This window comes from Opisthocomus hoazin, chromosome 18 (genome assembly GCF_030867145.1).
Source record: "Opisthocomus hoazin isolate bOpiHoa1 chromosome 18, bOpiHoa1.hap1, whole genome shotgun sequence".
Taxonomy (NCBI): Eukaryota; Metazoa; Chordata; class Aves; order Opisthocomiformes; family Opisthocomidae; genus Opisthocomus; species Opisthocomus hoazin.
In genome coordinates this window covers 8417097-8436086 of record NC_134431.1, presented here as the reverse complement: position 1 = coordinate 8436086, position 18990 = coordinate 8417097, and the positions used below count along the sequence as shown (strand labels likewise).

At 57.8% G+C, this 18990-nt stretch overlaps 2 protein-coding genes across 2 annotated transcripts; both read right to left on the bottom strand.

Annotated features, from left to right (window-relative positions):
- Window positions 1-252: 252 nt before the first annotated feature.
- Window positions 253-2178, bottom strand: LOC104331326 (caltrin-like protein 2). Its single transcript, XM_009936621.2, has 4 exons — window positions 2102-2178; window positions 1068-1189; window positions 726-887; window positions 253-526 (listed from the first exon to the last, which is right to left on the bottom strand). Exons 2-4 carry the CDS (start codon window positions 1129-1131, stop codon window positions 522-524), a joined length of 231 nt encoding a protein of 76 aa, XP_009934923.2. The 5' UTR covers window positions 1132-1189; window positions 2102-2178; the 3' UTR covers window positions 253-521.
- A 4042-nt stretch (window positions 2179-6220) lies between these two features.
- On the bottom strand, window positions 6221-13162 carry MATN4 (matrilin 4). Its single transcript, XM_009936619.2, has 10 exons — window positions 13087-13162; window positions 11138-11707; window positions 9788-9910; window positions 9192-9314; window positions 8968-9090; window positions 8715-8837; window positions 7844-8257; window positions 7350-7502; window positions 6459-6563; window positions 6221-6279 (listed from the first exon to the last, which is right to left on the bottom strand). The coding sequence occupies exons 1-10, from the start codon at window positions 13160-13162 to the stop codon at window positions 6221-6223; spliced, it is 1869 nt and encodes a 622-aa protein (XP_009934921.2).
- Window positions 13163-18990: the final 5828 nt, after the last annotated feature.

The following is an 18990-nucleotide window of genomic DNA, read 5'->3' as shown; positions in this document are numbered from 1 at the left end:
GGAGACTCTCCTAAAGCTTCCCATTATGTTTTGCTCCAGTTCCTTCCCATTGCCCTCTCCTCCTGGGGTTTGCTCTGGATGGGTTTGCTCCCCCAAGTCAGCCCCTAACCACACTCCGGGTGTGTGGCTGGACTGCTTTCATCCTCTTCCCAGGCAGAAATTCTGGGGTGAAAACAGCAGTGGGAGCAGGTGCCAGAATGGGCCTGGAAAGGGACAGGAGGAGGCGGGGAAAGGAGTCACACATTACGAGCATCCCTGGGACAAGCTCTTTTATTTGTTATAACAGCAGCAGAGGAGCGAAGGGAGAGGATGAGCAGGCAACACGTAGCACCGTGCGGCAGCTGTCAGCGAGGTGGTCCTGGAGCTGAGGTGGTCTCTGAGCTTGGGCTGGTGGCTGTCCCCGTTCTCCTGGGATCCAGCATCAGGCAGAACAAGCCTTAGCAGAGGTGTGGGCAGCTGGCTGGTGTCAGGGTGACATGGGAATGCTGAGGAGGCCCTCGGTCTGTCCTGGGAGCAGGTGCTCACACTGGGGAAGAGAAAGCAGCAGGTCAGGTCTGGTGCTCATAGTAACCCCAGCCTGCGTGCCTGGCCATCAGTCACCCCACCAGCTTGGCAGTGGAAGGCTCTGGCAGCTGGATGCAGCTCCCTGCCCAGAGCCACAGTCACTGTATCCCCCCTCTGCTACCCAGGGAGATGGGGTGGGGGGGAAGCTCCAGAGACCCTACCGTAGAAGACAGGGATGGAAGATGGACGTGAGATGCATCTCCGCCCACAGTAGGACCTGCAGCACTTTGTGTGCCGTGGACAATCCTGATCGGTGTTGCACTTGTTTGGTGGGTTGACCATCATGCAGGTGATGCGGACGGGTGGGCAGGACCAGGCGCTGCCTGTGAGAGGAGGGAGTTATCTGCCCCAGGCTGCTGGCAGCTGAGGGGCCCTGGGGTGATGCTCCCCAGCAAACACCCCCCTCCTCTCCCTTCCCATCCCAGAGGATCTCTGCAAACATGGGGGGCCTTCCCAGCCCCTGTGCTTTTCCTCCCTCTACCTTATCCTAGGACATCCCATACCTGTCGGCAGCTCTGTCCAGAGGATGAGCATCCCCACCAGGAGAAGGGCGGCCACCGACTTCATGCTGCCGTGTCTCTGAGCGGTGTGAGCGTGAGGAGCTGGACGATGCTGAAATTTAAACCTTTGGGGAGGATGAGGGGTGGAGAATGGGGCTGGGCATGTACAGATGTTTGTACCTTTTTCCTCTGCCATTGCATTGTGTTTTCCGGAAGCCTTTTGCACAAGATGCAAACGTGATTGTTCAGTTGCTCAAGAAGCAGCTATTCCATTGCACAACTGTTCCCTGCAGCCACACCTGGGGCTGAGGGACAGACCAAGGGGAGATGGTCCAGGGCATCACTCCCCAGGCAGGCTGGAGGTGGTGGAGCTGCTCTCTCCTGGGCTGGTACGCTTCTCCAGGAGAAACCATTGTGGGGATCTTGCTGAGTTCCCATCTGGGGGTCCATTATGTGGGTTTCCCTTTGTACCTTGCTTCCACATAGACCTGCCAACCAAACCTTACAGCATGATCCAGACAAGTGCGGGGCTGCCTGTGCCTTCCCAGGGACGATGCCTTGAGGCTTTCCCAGTGGAAACCTGCCCCAGCCCCAAACCCTCCTTGCTCCTGCCCCAGTGGTGGTGTAAGCTAGTGCGAGGAAAGCAGCTTTGGCTTAGCCACGGGTGAGTCTTTCCCCAGCTCTGTGGGGGTCACCTGAGCCCCAGCATCTTCTCTGGGTGGCCGCTGTCATGCAGGCAGCAGGTTGGTGCTGGAAGAAAGTGGCTGGCCTCACCAGGGTAGGAGCATTAGCTCTGTACAGCCCTGTTATCACCCAAACATCCCTGGTGTGACTGAGCCCTGCCTCTTGATGGCTGTAGGGATAAGGGGCTCTAGTCCTTGCTCACAGGGCAAAAATCTCGCCAGCCTTCAGGTCTCCCATCTTCTTCCTCATAAGGCGATTGTACCCGCTCCTCCAGGCAAAGCTGTTTTCTTTAGGTGATCTTGGGCAATGGGAAATTGCTCCATTTCCTACCAATGGGTCAATGTCTCCCTTACCTTGTGTAACAGGTTCCCGGGAGTCTTTCCTTGGGATTTCTGGGGCTGGCAGGAACCTTAGCTGTGCTGGAAATAGCTGCTGGCAATGCCCTGGGAGGGAAAAGCACCCCTCAGCCAAACACCCCAGGCGCCTGTGAAGGGCAGGCTGGGGCAGCCCCTGATTTCACAACCAGGCAGGGCAAGGAGTGATGAAAGCCCAGGCATTGCCCTATGTGCTCCACGCAAGCTCTGAGCCCCCCACTATTGCTCTTCCCCAGCCCCTGGAGCTGTTACTTTCAGTCCAGGGCATGGTGGGCGTCTCTCCGTGCCCTTTGCTGGGCAGACATCCCTTCTCATGTCTCCATGTGTCACATTAGCTGGACTTAACTTACTGGGTATCTGTTAATCATTGTCCAGTTTCCCTAATGACTCTGTGGCTGCATTTAGCTCTTTGTAAAGTCATTTATTAAGTAACCAGGAGAGTATTTAGCCAATCCAAATAGACTTTCTGGGCTGTGCACCAATTATTTAGTACTTTTTATGAGACATACAAGCACTGGCTTAATTTTTAAGCAATCCTTTGGTGTTCAGCTGCTGCTAGGTGTGGAGAGGACACTGCTGTGCTCCCAGCTGGTGCCAGGATCTGGCCAAGATGGTGCTTGGGGCTGCACCTCCAAGAGAGGAGAAAACACCAAGGAGCAAGGCTTGGATTCAGCTGCAGCAAAGCTGAGAGGGAGAAAAATCTGTCTGAAGGACTTCTGAGAGTGCTTTATCTGTAGCAAGTCCATAGGAGAAAAGTCTAAAATCTGCTTCTGTTGCAAACTCCCATGGAATAACCCAGACCACGGCATTTCTGTGCGCAGGGCTGCCTGCACTCCCAGTGCTGCTTTCTGCTGTGCATGCAGCACCCATTGCCCCAGAGTCCTGCAAAAACATCCCCATCCCCAGCTGCGTGGGCTCATACTCACTGTGGAAACTACTTCATGAGCCCCCTCCCCAGGCAGCAGAGCTGGAGCTGTGCAATGCTGAGGATGCTGCCAGCTGACGCTGTGATTTCGCAGCCAGGCCAGGGCTCTCTGGTTTGTGTTTTGTGGGGATGGCGAGGAGGGAGGTCAGCAGCCCCCGGTCCCCCATGGCCAAGCCCCAGCCTGAGCAGGGTGCACACAGCACCCCAGGGACAACTTGCACCTTACAGAGCAGCCCTTATTCCCTCCCTAGGTGATGCAATGCTTTCAGCCTGACACTGAGTTCTGTCCGTCCATCCATCCCTCCCTCCCTCCCAGCTCACGGCCGAGGATGCTCCGCTCACCCCCGGGCTGGGTCCAGGACCTCGGGGTGCCGGGAGAAGGGGGTGCCCCCAGCCCATTAGCGCTGGTGTCTGGTGCCATCTAGTGAAAAGCCATTAATGAGGCTCTGCAGGACCGCGCGGACGCGATCCCACAGCCTGTCCTGGGGATGCTTTCCTGAAAAAATCCTGCCCGGGCTGATGCCCAGCTCCTGCTGCTCGCCACCTGCCCGCCCTCTCACACCCCCACACCGAACCCTGGTCACCCCGGAGCTCCCCACCCCCCCAACCCCCCCTCCCCCGCCAGCCCAGCTCCACTTTGTCTACAACTTCCCTTAATATTTGCCAAAATTACATTGGGCCAACTGAGGTTTAATCACGCCCTCAGGGCATGCCGTTATCTGCTCTAATCCAGCCTGTTACTAAACCCTAAACTCAGCCAAAAGTTCCCTGCAGTTTCTGTGTGGTTTTTCAGGGAGCCGCACACAAACTGGGGAAGTCCCAGCTCCCAGTTTCAGGGTTGCAGAACACTGCTGTGGCTCATTGGTCACCGTGCTCCGTAGCAACAGGACCTGGTTTGGATGTGGCTTGTGACCATCAGCACCTTCCTACCCCCTACCAGGTACCCCTGCCGGGTAGGTGGGATGGATGGCGGGGTGGGAGGGCATGCATGGATGGGATATGGGGCTGATGGGTGGGATATGGGGCTCACAGGAGGGCCATGGGGCTGCCAGCTGGGACGGGTGCAGAGCTAATCAGCAGTGCTTCGTTTGTTGGCCCAGCACACACACATAATGAGGCTATAAATGCTCCAATCCATGCCAGCCAGGACAAGAGCCCTGCTCAGAAGCCATCAAACCCCGATTGCTTTTGTTTGCTTGTGGAAAAAGCCACTCTTTGCCTCATAAAATGAATACCTGAGCCCTTTCCAGTTCCTCTCCCTGGAGCAGCCCCAGCAAGGCCCATACCCCCATCCAAGACCTGCTTTCAGCCTCCTGCTCCTCAGCTCCAAATCCTAGCCTCAAGCACACAAAACCTCACCCCAGCCTAGCTCGCACCCCCTAGGACACAAGTCACATGGAGCAAACCAGTCCTGGAAGCAGGACGTGCCCCCCCCCCCCCCACTGCCACCCCCAGAAGTGCCCTGTGAACCCACCAGGAATATTCACAGCAGCAGAAACACCCAGGCTCTGCAAAGCAAACTGGCCAAGGTGGGTGCTGGAGCCACTAACAGCATCCCCGGGGGAAAAGGAGCTGTGCCAAAGCAGTTCGAGCCCAGGGCTGTAACCCTCCTTCTCCTCTTCCCTCCAGCCCAGGGCTGTAACCCTCCTTCTCCTCTTCCCTCCAGCCCAGGGCTGCCCAGTGCCCTGCACAGCCCCCCAGCCACACAAATCCCCCCCCCCCCCCCCCATGAATTGCTAGTTGAGAAGCAACAGCCTCTCTCTGTCCCCTTTCTTCGCTCTCGCCTCCTGCGTACAGACCCAGCAAGCAAGGCGAGTACATGAGGACCCCCCACTCCAAAAACCTGTCGCTGTGCTTATCCAGCAGCCTCTGCCTGCATGCAGGACACAGGGCTAAGTGGAGACCTCCACTTCTCCTGGGTGTGGGACATGGGGGCTTCTGTCACTAAAAAGCCACCTCCACACCACACGCCTGTGGGAGACAGGTCCCCGGCTGCCTCGGCATCCTTGCCCGTGCAGCCAGCCAGGGAGCTCGGTGGCTCTCCTGCCCCAAGCAGACATGTCCCGGCACCAGGGCTACATCTCCCGTGGGTGTAAGTGGCCCCGCTCCACTGCCTTGGCACATTTACACCCCCATAAAGCAGGCACTGAGCTCCCCGTGCACCAACCAAGCACAGGCTCCAAAGCCAACACCAGGACTAGTGGCACAGCACTCGTGCCGTGCTAGCTCCTTCCAGCCAAGGCCAGTCTGCAGCATCCTGGGGTACCCATAGAGCAAGGATGTTCCAGAAGGATTTCTGGAGCCTGAGGATGGGCCTTTGCAAAAGCCAGAGGTTCCTGCTCTGATGCAGAGATGCCTCCGCAGCCCTGGCAAAAGGAGAGGGACATGTCATACAAATCTTCAGGGTGTTTATTGTCAGGACTGAAATTTCTATATATAAAAAGAAGTGTTTAAAAATAGCACTACCCTGCTCTTGAAATATATATATGTACACACACATAGATATTTATAGAAAGAATTAGTACCATTTTGCTATGTGACTAAAAACCAAACAAGATAATGACTGACTCCTAAACAATTCTGCCAAAACAGGGACGAGATCCGACAATTCCTGCCACCCGCTTTCCCACGGGCACACACCCGGGCACCGTGCCGGGAGCCGGGGGCACACATCCCCGCACGCTGCCCGTGCTGCCCACCTCTCCTCGCCCCACCACTTGGCAGCAGACGCTGAGCCGGCAGAAGCCCTCAGGGTGCGATCACCGTAGGATTTTTCTCTTGCAAAGCAGCTTGCTGGGCGCTGGGGACCAGAGGGGCTGTGCAGGGGCCGGTTCATCCCAGCTGCTCTGGGAAAAGGCTGGGTGTCATGTCTGCTCGCCCAAAGCCCAGCCTGCCCACGCAGACATCCCACCTCATCCCAGACCTGCCAGTGCGGAGGAACACAGCAACAACGGCTGAAGCCCTGGGCGTCGCAGCGGGGGGCTTTGCTCAAGTCCTTTTTTGGGTTATTTTTCTAGGATTTTTTTGTTTTCTGAAATACACTCCGCATCTCCCTTGGGATTTTGCAATACAAGGACAAACACTGATGCTTTACAATAACCTAGCAATAACAATGCCACGTAGCTACTGTACAACCCCGGGCCCCGTCTGAGCGCTGCAGCCCTCTGCAAGGATCACTTCTTCTTGGCAATCTGCTTTTCCAAGTCTTCGAGTCTGGCTGTCATCTGAGCAAGTGAACGTGCTAAGGAAACAGCGTGAGCCACACGCTCTGGTGGGCAAAGAGCTCTTTCCCCTTGCAGGAGCCTAAAATTTTCCCTGCTCCCATTTATCCATCCTTCCCCTCCCCGTGTACGGTCTTGTCCCCCGCCTGCCCCGCACCCTGGCAAGCCCAGGCAATGACCCAAAGGATATTTTTCTCGGTCAGGCTCTGCAGGATGGCCACGGTGTTCGTCTGGAACTGCACCAGCGCCTCGCACTCGCACGGGCTGCGGATCTCGGTCTCCCCTTTGCTCTCCTCTGCGACCACAGGGGTTTGGGTGCAGTCAGAGCCACGGCCCCACGGCACCCGGCTCTCCGCTGCTCCCGCACAGCACGAGGCCCTTGTCCCTGCAGCCACCCACCGGGGCTGGACCTGAGCCTTGGGGCTCTCTCCTTTATTTTCTCCTTTTTACCAGCCTTGCTCCTTTTCGCCAGGCTGCACCCTGCTAGCCCAGCGGGCTCACTGCCTGGCATCCCACCAGGTGACCCGCAGAGCTGCCACGCACATGGTCAGTGTGCCAAGGACAAGCAATGCTGAGCTTCACTTTGACTTGAAGCTGGGTGGCAGGGCACATGCTGACCCCACGTCTGCAGCCCTGCGGGGGTCCCAAGTACAATGAGGAGCCCCAGCCTGCCCCAAAGCAGGGACACCCTCACAGTAACCTGGCCTGGTCCTCCTCCACCCTGCAGCAGAAGCGCAGATCTGGACAAGATGGGCCATCCTTGGAGCTGGGGCAGCATCCACCCCTGAAGGCAGGGTGCGACCCCAGCCTCTGCCTGTGCAACAACGCTGAGGTGGCCACTTACATGCATTAAACCCCCCAACTCCACCTTCTCCTCTTCCAAAGCCCTCCCTGAGGCCCACTTCTATACCCCAACAGCCTGGTGATATCCAGAGGCAGCCTAGGGTCACACCAGCCCAGCTCAGCCCTGGGGTACACAACACAGGGTGACAGACATACAAGCCACCCCACTAGCTCTGTGGGGAGAGGAGGGCTCCCCCGGCGTGGGGCTGAGCCTCCCAGTGTGGCCAGGGGCACCCACCTGGGCAGATGTTCAGCTTGAAGTTCTCCACGAGGTGGGTCATGGTGGTGAAGTCAGCTGAGTAGGAGAAGTGCTGCTCCACTGGCTCGGAGGCAATCGCTCGCAGCTCCTCTTCCACAGCCTTGCCAACACCCACAGCAAACATGACGATCCCTGTGTGGCAAGCACGGATCCTGAGCACTGCACTGGCCACCCCGCATCAAGCAGCCCCAAGCCCCGAGGGAGCAAATCCAAAGATGCAGGATTTCCCCTGGGCTTCCCAAATACACAGCAGGAATTTGGGAAGGACAGGCAGGAACACGGCAGCACCGCTGCGTGAAGGACACTGCTCAGAGAACCCTGTGACCACGGCAGAGGCACGTGTGCCCTGCAGACCCAGTCGATGCAGCACCTCAAGGCTGGATGCTGCAGCCTCCCCCAGAGCCAGCCACCCCAAGGAACCAATCCTGGGATGCCCAAACCACTGTAATTTGGGGTTCCCCGGCCCCCCACACCTGAATCCTTTGCTCTCCTGGCCCATTCGGAGATGTCGTCCTGGGACCGCCCATCCGTGAAGACAAGTCCAATTCTGGGGATGTTGTGGGAGAGAGGTCTGGCACCTTCCAGCTCGGAGAAGCTGTGCTCCACCATGTGCTTGAGGGCAAGGCCCGTCATGGTGCCTTTCTCCATGTACTCCATCTCCATCACCGCCTTCTTGATCTCATCTGCGCTGTGGTACTTGTTGAGGGGGAACTCGGTGCGGACGCGGCTGGAGTACTGCACCAGCCCGACCCGCGTGCCGTGGGGGGACACCTCCAGCAGGTCCACGACGCGGTTCACAAACTGCTTCACCAGCTCGAAGTTTTGAGGCCGGACACTCTTGGAGCCATCGATCACCATCACCAGGTCAACATGCCCAGCCCCGCATTCTGCGGGCACAAGGCAAGGGTGAGAAAGGACCAACCTGGCCGTGGGCACTGCTGGAGTGAAGATGCGCAGGGCTGGGGAAGAGCTGCTGGGCTTCAGGACACCATGTGGGTCCCCTGGATCTGCAGCTGGGGCGAAGCTGGGAACAGGGCAAAGAGGGCCCAGGGGTCTCAGCCCAAAAACCTCTGCTGCCACCGCGGCATCCCCTGAATGTGTCCCTTTTCCTGAACCTTTCCTCAAAGCTCCTATTGCATCTTCTGGGCCACGCCTCTGAGGACACGAGCCATCCATCCCCACAGCAGCCGGGGCGCTCCCCCAAGCTCAGCCTGCTCTCCATCCTCCTTCCAACCCAGCTCAGACAAAGTCCCGCTTAGACCCCAGCCCAGCTCCAGGTAAGCCCTCGCCAGGAGCAGAGAGCCCAGATGAGGAGGATGCCAAGCGCCACGTCCAGGTACTCACTGCTGCACGCCTTGCCATCAGCCTGGAGCTGCTGGCCCTCGGGGCACACGCAGCGGTAGGAGCCCTCCGTGCTCTCGCACTTGAACTCGCAGCCGTGATCCACCCCGTTGCAGAGGTCGGTGGCTGGAAGACACGCCAAGGGCACAGGGTTATCCCGGTCCAGGCGGCGTGGCCCAGGAACAGCCCTTCCCCTGGGGACCGGCAAGGCAGGGTCTCTGCTGTACACTGCAGCCCGTGCCGCGCCAGGACGTACCCCTGCAGGACCTGCTGTCGGGCTGCAGCGTGAACCCGCTGCGGCAGCGGCAGTAGTGCCCGTTGGGGATGCTCACGCACTCGTGCTGGCAGCTGTGGTTTCCGAAGCTGCAGTAATCGATCACTGGTGAGAGAAGGAGAGGAGAGGTGGGCAGCAAGGGAGAGACGAGAGCAGAGGGAGATGCGAGAAGCCAATGAAGAAGGGACAGGAAGGGAGACACTTACTAGAGCAGGTCCTCTTGTCCTGGTTGAGGGAGTAACCAGCACGGCAGCGGCACGAGTATGACCCACGAGCGCTGACGCACTGGTGCTGACAACCGTGACTCCCCTCTGCACAGGCATCGATGGCTGCAGAAGAACAGGACACCCGTCACCCTCCCGCCCCGCTCTCCCCGGGGGAAGCTGAGCAAGGACTGCTCCAGGGCTTCAAGGAAGCTCCCAGAACCCCGAAACAAGAAGGAAAAGTCCTGGGGCGGTGGCCAGAACCAACTAATACAGCTTTGCACTCAAAACACAGGGCCAAAACACTGTGCCCTTTGGTGGCTGGGATGTTCATCGTGCAGTACCCACTGCCCGGAGCTCCCTCAGGCGACAGCTGGTTGTGCCCACACGAGCCCCAGGTGTCCTGTCCCAGAGAGGTGACCAGGATTTAGTGATGCTGAATGTCCACAGTCGTTACAGACCCGGGAGGCAGCGTGTCCAGTGAACAGAGCACCCAGGCTGCCGCTGCCTCCCTGGGTCCTCTGCTGCGTTTCAGCTTCCCTCCATGAGACCTGCAACTGCAAGCCCTCTATGAGAGTTAGGATAAAAAAGGTTTTTACGGGAACAGGTCTTTCCGTCCACGTTGAGCCTGTAGCCCAGGTTGCATTCGCAGTAGAAGGAGCCGGGGGTGCTGACGCAGCTGTGCTGGCAGCCATGCTCCTGCTCCACACACATGTCCACCCCTGCAAGACAGAAAGGGCATCAGAGCAGCCCACGGGCACGCTGGATGCATGGGGGCCATGGCTCTGGCCCGTACCCTGTCCCCAAGGCCGAAGCCACCACGACAACCCGCACAGCCCCAGCCCTTCCAGTCCCAGCACCCACCCACTGATTTCCAGTGCACGGACACAGACACTGCACGGGGTGGGTTTCTGAACTGCCTTGGCTTTCAGAGCTATCCCAGCACTAAATTAATGCTCAGTATTAATTAATACTGTCGACAGCTTGAGCTGAGTAAGCAAAAGCTTGAGCTCAGCGGGAACGTGCTGAAGGAGCCAGGTCTGCCCGTCTGTGGGGCCGGGAGCCTGCAGAGCCAGCCGGGAAGCGGGCACCAGGGCACGCAGTGACGGGCAGGGCGTTGTAAGCAAAGGCACCAAGCGCTGGAGCACATCGGAGCCCCGGGGGTAGGGGGGCAATATGTGGTCTGCCCTGGACCCCTGCACCAGCAAGCAGGGTCTCACGTAACACAGCCCTGTGGGCATGCCCGTGCCCCTGGCTAGGAAACGGTGCCCGAAGGATGCTGGCAGCTGCCTGCTGCCCTTCGAAAGACGCTGAACCACGTGAGCAAGGGTCTTGCCAGCCCGCTGCAGTGCCAGGTCTCCAGCAAAGCCCACCAGCATGGCAGGGGGACCAGACAGGTCCCAGCCTGCGAGCTCCCGACCCGCGCCAGCACGGCCACGGTGCAGACCAGCCTCCCAGCTCCCGGTCGCACGCTCCGGAGCAGCGCCACACGGACAGGGATTTATTAAACACAAATGTGCATGCAGCAGACGCCATGCACGTGTCTGCATAGGAGGAGACCCTGCTAGAGCCACATTGAAATGTATACGGGGCTCTGGGACATGTCACATCCCCATCACACCCAGGGAAACCAGCTCCACATCTCCTGCTCTTTAATATTCCCATCACTGCTGCCACGACGTCCTGGCTTGGGGAAGAGCTACCGGGCACGGGTGAAGAAAAGCACTTGCTTGCAATGCTTTCAAAGCTTTGCTTATCTGACCCCAAGACAGGCGAGCAAGAGGAAAGGCCGTCTGTCCCAGCAGCCCATCCGGGAGGTTGCTTCCCTGTCCATGCTGCTCCTAGCAAGGGCAGCCACCCCGAACACACCCCTGGAGGTCAGCTTCTGGCCCAGGTGAGGAGCACACCAGGACCACCCTCATCATACCACAGCCGTGGCTCTCACCCACCGCAGAGCTTGTCCTGGAACTGCTTCCCGAACTGCTGGATGAGCTCGAAGGACTCCACCAGGAAGACGTGCTCCTCCAGCGGCGGCGAGGCCATGGCCCGCAGCGAGTTCATGTCCGCCCGCTGGATGCCCACAGCGTAGATCTCGATGCCAGCGTTCCGGGCCTGGGTGGCCACCTCGGTGACACGGTCCTGGGGCCGTCCGTCCGTCACGATGATGGCAATGCGGGGGATCTTCTTGTGTGGAGGGCGCGCGCCCTCCTGCGTGGTGAAGGCCACGTTCATGGCATACTGGATGGCCAGCCCTGTCATGGTGCCCTGGGCCAGTGGCACGATGTTGTTGATGGCCTTCTCCATGTCTGCCCGTGTGAAGAAGGTCTTGAGGGAGAAGATGTTCTGCACCTGGCTGGAGTACTGGATCACCCCGACCCGCGTGGCGTTGGGGCCCACGTCCAGGCTGCCGATGATGTCCATCATGAAACGCCGCATGGTCTCGAACTCGAAGGGGCGCACGCTGCGGGAGCTGTCAATCACAAACACGATGTCCAGGGGACCCGTCCTGCACTTCAGGGCTGGAAGGGGGCAAAGAGATGGTTCAGCCTCAAGGCTGCCTGCAAGGAACAGGGCCGGAGCGGGGACATCCCCGTCGGGTAGTGGGAGGGGTGCTCAGTGCTGGATGGAGAGGGCAGGTCTGGGCAGCCCCACAGACCAGCACCTTCCCACTGCCAAGTAAACCCGTGGAGGATGCTGGCAGAGGGGGAGCAGGGACGGCAGGCAGGGGGGACATGCCCTGGCCACGGGGCTATGGGGAAATGGCAGCGTCCCCTCCTCCCCGACACTGTCCCTGCAGCCAGACCCAGCTCCTGCTCCCCGTGCTCCACAGCTGACAGCCCCAGGGGCTGCAGAAATGCCTCTCAGCATCTGCCCTGGCAAGGTTTAGGCACAGGTTTAAGCAGCGACGTCTTCATCTCTGCAGTAAATCAGAGCATTAAAGCACAAAACAGCCCAGTGCCTCGTGCTGTCCTCTGCAAGCTGCAGCTCCTGCTCCAGACCTCTGCACCGCACGGGCTCCCACCGCTGCGGTGCCCAGCACAAAAGTACTGCTGTGGGCAATTCTGTTCCCTCGCAGCTCCCGCTTCCCCCGGTTTTTACTGCATTTTGTCAGTTTCTGCCTAAAACCAGGGCTTGCTTTGTTGTGCTCCTTTTTTTAAGGGCAGAAAACGAGACAGCGAAAAGCACAGCTAAGGGCATGCGCATGGCAGGGACTGAGCCAAAAAGCCTCTCTTGGACACATGGGTGCAACTTCCAGTGCAAACCGGGAGAATGTTTAGCAAGTGAAAGGCCAATGAACATATTTTGCTTGGCTTGTGCGTACCCAGGCCTGGCAGAATTTGGCCATAAGGGTAAGTGAACACTTTGAGTCCCCTTGGGATGATGCCCAGACCTTGGCTGTCATCTCAACAGCTCTGAAGATCTCTGAGACATACGCTGCTCCTTTCCCCATTCGGTGTCTTCACTGTTTTCAAACTGGAATTGATTTAGCTCCCTCTGCCCAGGGAGGAGAGAGGCTGGTGCCCCTGGGTTTGCTTTGTCCCCCCCATCAGGAGACCCATGCAGGGAGAGGGTTTCCCCTCCTGCCTGTGCCTCCTGCCAAGGTCAGGGCCCATGGGCAGAAGGGTGACAAGCCCTGAGCTGGGCTGTGTCAATGCTGAGGATGGGCCCAGAGCAAGTGGCACCAGACCCACCGCGCTGGGGCTGGGCTCAGGCTCCCGCTCCCCTGGGCAGCGCCGGGTCCCACAGCTGGGGGGATCCTCCATCCTCACAGGGATGCCCCCGAAGGAGCTGCATCAGGTCCCCCCACCTCAAGCAGCAACCCACCCTCCAAGGGCATCGCTGCCCTGACACACTCGCCTCTCTCTCCTCCAGGCAATTCCCACCGGCCAGGGCTCACCTGCAGGTTTTGGTCTGGCTTCCAGCATTGTCAGGAGAAGCAGGAGGAGAGGGGCAACGGGCAGGAGCTTCATCATGGCTCTGCGAGACCACACGGCTCCAGGGCTGGGGGGACTCGCTGCGGGGAGAAGATGACGTTGCAATCAGTGCTGAGGGTGGGCTGAGCTGCGGGGCCACACTCGCCTGCAGTGGGTGTCCCCAGGCAGTGCCAAAAACCCTGAGCAGCAGCAGTTGTGACAGATCCATCCCCAAACTTCTCTAAACCCACGTGGGACTTTTCCCATTCCAGGACTGGCAGTCTCAGCACAGCCACATTTCATTACAGTAGCAAAAATCTGCCAATGGGTCTGATTTTCTGCTCTGGGTGGAGCTGGCCATCGGACAAGCCTTATTTTCACTTGCAAACCAGGCGGATGGGATGTTCAGCCAAATGCTTCTTCACCGGCAGTGCGGCTGCTCTCCGCAGGCAGCCAGGGAGTGGGAAAGCTGCACCCGGAGACGCGGAGCACCGGCCCTCCTGACACTCCCTCGCAACAGCGACGTGCTGGGAAGAGAAGCCCCCAGATGAAACACCAGCACAGACAAAACCTGCTCAGAAGTCTCTCAAAGTCACTGGCAGAGACCGTTTTTCCAAGAAGCTCCATAAATTTATTCTCTGCCTTTCCCCAAGCTACCTCTGGAGAGCAGGGAGCAGAAGCCTCCGCAGGCACAGGCTGTCAGGGTGCTGGTGCCGGTGGGCTTGCGCCTGTTCCCCCCAGGCAGGGTGCTGGGTGAAGCACAGCCAGTCTGCTGCTCTCCTTCCCAGCGTCACCCCAGGGGACCCCACCACTCTGTCACCAGTGCTTTGCAGCAATCCCAGTACTGCTGGCTTTTCGGAGGGATGCTCGGCCCCCCCGACGGTTTTTTCATGCATTTGAGGTGGGCTAGTTGGGGGAAAAGATATTTAGACCGATTACCCAAAACCTCAGCTTGTCACTTGTCTCCCTCCCTGCCCACCTCTGTGCTGCCTTGCCCTGCCCTGCCCTTGCCTGGCTCCTGCAGGGAACCATTTATTTGGTTTATTTTTATTCCAGCTCTGGTTGGAAACCCAAGGTGCTGAGGGAGGAAATGCCGCAGTTAACGTGGCTTCCCCCGGGAGACACACAGCGCTGTGACCAGGCACAGATACTGGAAGGGTGCTTTTAAAAAAAGCACACAGAAATCCATTTTATCGGTAGTTATCAGCCGGTATTTATTTAGCCCCAGGAGGTCTCAGCTATAATTCATCACCAGGGTTGCCATTTAATTACTCAGTGGTTACGTACAGCCCTGAACCTCATGTATTTGATAGCGGTGATGCTGATAATAGGTTTCACAGCTGCATCTTAAAGTTGTCTCCAGACTCAGTGTTCACACCTGAAAAACGATACTGAAGAACTAGAAGTACAGGAAAGCGCTATAAGAGGAAACTGGGATCCAGAACACCAGTCTTGAAGTGGGAGACGCAGCCGGCTCCCGGGGCACGTGAGCAGCCCGGTGTCAGGGGCTCCTGCAGAGCCGTGCAGCCGAGGGGCCGGCGGGATTGCTCCGGGGCCAAGGGCAGGCTGCGGCCTGGCAGGCGTTTTCTAGGAAGCCACAGGGCCAAGGTGAGCATTGCTTTGTGGCTGGGAGTGCCCAGACGTCTGTGCCCCCTCACAAGAGCACCATGTGCCAGCGGAAGGGCAAACAGCCCCTCCTATCCCAGCTTCATTTCCCAGTTTTCGTTTGTGGGTTGGTTTTGGGTTTGTTTTTTTGGGTTTTTTTTTTTTGGGGGGGGGGCAGTTTAGGAGAAAGCACTCACTAACCACTAAATATTTTGGGGACAGCTATGCCACCTCTAACGTTTCTGCAGCTCTCCACTCTCCAAGCCTCCCTGCAGCGGCAGGCTGGCACGCAGCCTATGTCTCGCAGCATCCAGATAGCTTCAAAGCCAGCCCAGAGAGAGGAATGAGCTCTCGGGCCAGGAACCAAAGAGGAGAAAACCAGTTCACAGCTGATCTATTTTTAACAGCATCTCAGCTTTGGATGAAGTCTTGGCACTCCCCACGGCTGGAGGGGCCGATGCTGCCTGGACAGGGCAGGGCACGTCTCCTGAGCCATGCATCCAGTCCCGGCAGTAGAGACCCAGGCTGGGACAGTGCCCTGGTCCCCAGTTCAACAGAACACCCAGCCCTGCCCCAGCACAAGGCTGATGGGGATGGAGAGCCAAAGGTGCCCCCAAGTATCTCTCCCACCATCCCACGCTGGGCAACTCCCCTGCTACCTGCTGTCCTCACTGCCCCGGAGCCAGCAGCACTGGGACTGACTCACAGCCCCGTGGGGGTTCCCCCCACCCCAAGGGCTCCTGTGCCTCCCGAGCCCCCTGCTACCCACCAGGAGCGGGAGGGAGATGGGTGGGAAGCGGCCGGCTGGCAGGCAGGTGCTGCTGGGCAAGGCAAACACAGCACCGGCTGCAGCACCGGAGACCTTGAGATAAGGCTGAGCTATAAAGAAAAAAAGGTCCAGGCAGGGCAAGCGCTGCCGGCCGGGCTGGCTCAGCCAAACCCTGCGGCAGCTGAGCTGAGAGGGACACTCAGACCACTCACCAACCTTTCAGAGCAACGCAAAGGGACAGCCAGCCCACTGCTTGTCCCTGCCGAAGGAGATGCTCGGTACACGGCACAAAGAGGGTGACCAAGGGAAGAGCCACATGTAAGGACAGAAGGGTTGGCAATGACCCCAGCCTCCTCTCGGCTCCCATCATGATCTCGGACAAGGAGGACATGGAGATGACTCTCCAGAGGCAAACAGGTAAGCCAGCACGCCTTCCCCGGGCACCTCTGGCAGCACTGCCACCCGGGCGCTCGCATCCCTCCCCGCTCCGCCGCTCGTCCGTCTGCTCTCCCTGCCAAGTGCTGAGTCTCAGGAAAAACAGCCGCTTCGGGTTTCAGAGCAGCCTCCTTGGCAGCTCTCTCCTGGCTACAGGTTAACAGAAATGCTTTGAATTTTCCCCTTCTGGTTCATCCGCACAGGTTGGACCTTAGCGCATCCTCCCTTGGGCAAGCCCAAAGGACAGGGCATCGTAGGGAGCAGGGTGAGGGATGCAACCACCTCCATACCCTCCTCGCTGTTACAGGGGTGGGGGCTTTATATATTGAATTGTAGAGGGGATGAAGCAGATGGAGAAAGAAGGGGTGAAAGGCTCAGGAGGTGGCTGTGCATTCATAGCCCAGGAAAAGCCCCAACCGTAGCGTCACAAGGAGGAAAGCAGGTTGTGGACCATGGCTATGGACTCATGGGCCAGGTCTCAGGTACAACCACACACAACATTTCATACAACTGGGCACATCAGCCTTTAGCTGATATTTCTGTTTACAACAAAACACACCCGACTCCAGCCCCCTACTCGAGCTTGGCAGACCCTTGGCACGCTGTGGGAGCAGCAGCAGCAGCTCTGCCCTTGCTCCAGACCCTGCCAGAAGTCAGGAGAAGGGATTGCTGTGCATTGCCAGGAGCAGGGCGCAGCCAGGGGCCTCTGACCAAGCACGCTGGTACCCAACATGAGCAAAGCCAGCGGGGTGTCCCATGCAGCATGCCCATGTGCTGGAGGAGGCACACACAGCGTGCCTGGGCACACGTGGCAAGGCATGTGGTACTGACACCACATGTGCTACCAGCTACCAGTATGTATCTCTGTGCTGGAAACCCTGGCCGATGGTAGAACAGCCCTAGACATGGTGTTCCTGAGACTCACCTGCCTCGCCTGCCTCTCCATGTACCCTGTTCTGTTCTGCATGGCTTCTCTTTGTGGAGACTGAATCAGGCCATTTTGAATCCCACATGAGTATTATTTGATGAAAGTGTCAAAAAAGCCCTGAAACAGGCTCAGGAGCCTAGACACCAACTCCTTGTGTTTAGGACACCAGAGTCTCGCCAGGACAACAGCAGAAATTCAGCAAGACCTGGCCTCAGGCTGGAGGATAGGGAGACAGACTTTCATGTCGTTGGCAGGACAGCAAGTCATCCTTTGGGTCCGTGCCCAAAAAAGATTGCCCACAAAGTGCACAAGGGACGATGACTGAAGCGTGTCTTGCCCCAGGCATGGGGGACAAGGAAGCAACCAGAGCTACAGACAACTTACATCAACCTGGAGGCACCTCTTGATGTCAGATTTTGCTGTGGAAAACCAGATGGACTGCTGGCACATTGTCCATGTACTTGCAAGACCCTCCAGCGGTGTGAACAGATGAGACTCAGGACAGCCGTGGAGCTGGATCCACCCTCTGTTACAGGGTTGCCCAAAGGTTGGTTTCCCCCAATACAAGACACAATCCCTAGGCACTCGCTGTCTGCAGGTGCACGGCTCTCGGGGTGCGACCCAGCCTTACCCTCTTCCAGTGCCTCTGCTGCCTGCGAGCACTGAATCCACCCGCAGGACCATTTTACGGGCAGTGCTGGCCTTGCACTCAATCACAGTTCCAGCATCTCTGTGCTCATCCTCCACAGTGGCTGGGTGATGGGTTGCAAATCCCATGAGAGACAACAGCAATGCAGTTTTCAGAGCAAGGAGGCATCAGAGAGCACAAGCCCATCAACATCAGGAAAATGGCATGAAAATGTTTTTTTTCACTCTTTCTAAGGTCTGATGTGTCCTTGATTCTTCCCAAACACACGTGTGGGAAAACAAGAGCAGACTCTTTCCAGGACATCGCAGTACTCTCCAGTTACAACACTATGGCAGCTTTACTGGGCCAAATGCCACCTGGAAGGACACGCTGTTTGAAAAACGAGGCTGCATTTCTCGAACAGCGGATGACAGCTCCAAACCCAACAGGAGCGAATCGGCAGGAGTGCTGTAACAGGAAAACCTTGCTGGGTGCCGAATGGACTTCTCTTTCTCCCCTCTTGCAACCCCATAAAGCCAATTCCTGTTTCACGGGGCTTGCTCCTGTGCTCACTAGGATTAGCATGCTCACAGGGAGGGCAGGAGGAAGATGGGCTTCTTGTCCAGGTCCATCTGCAGGCTGAGTGACAGACATCTTTGTCTCACAGCTCACGCACTTAACAGTGACATGCTTATACTATGAGATGACATTTGAAGTCCTGCACTTGGCCCCTGAGATGTGTGACAGGCAAACTCAGTCCTGCTCCTGACTGGTATTTTAAGCAAACTGGAGGGATCTTGGAATACTTTTAGATTTGATGGAGAGTGATCAACAGGGGAAAGACCCCCCTCACTGACTCTCTTCAAAAAGCAAATGCTCTTCTGCAAACAGGCCCCTGGAGGACAGCTGAGCTGGGCCAAGAGACTTTCCTTGGAGGAAAGGAGGTCTGGGCCATCCAGAAGCTGAGGCAGCAATCCATTGCCCAAGTTCTTGTTCTGGGAGGAAGGTGTTAGTGTGCATTTTTTTCCCCTAGAAATATGCATGTTCAACCACAAGGACAGAGAAGTGGCCCAGAGCAGCTCCCAGGCTGGTGCAGTTTGTCAGCTGAGCTCCTGATGCAGCAGAGCCGGTCCCTCTAGCAATGAGATTGATAGTGACTAGCAGGACGCCCGTCTCCTGAATCCACTGGGACCAATATCCCCAGCTGACCTCCAGCAAGCTTACCCAGCACAGACAACCACAGAGCGCGCCTGCTATTTCAGCCCCGCAATCATACATTCATTGCCTGACCTCCTTCCCTAAATCTTTATATCACATTTCTCACTCTGGAGACGTGACTCAATGTGTTGGCACAAGGAAACACACAGGGAGAATACTCTTGTGCCTCTCCCCTTCATCCTACCCATCCTGCTATGTGTTTAATTGAAATAGCAGAAAGCGAGGCATGCTTGGCGGCTGCAGAAAAGCACGCGGAGACTTTTCAGCCCTCCTCAAGACAGAAAAGCAAGCTGGTTGAATTCTTT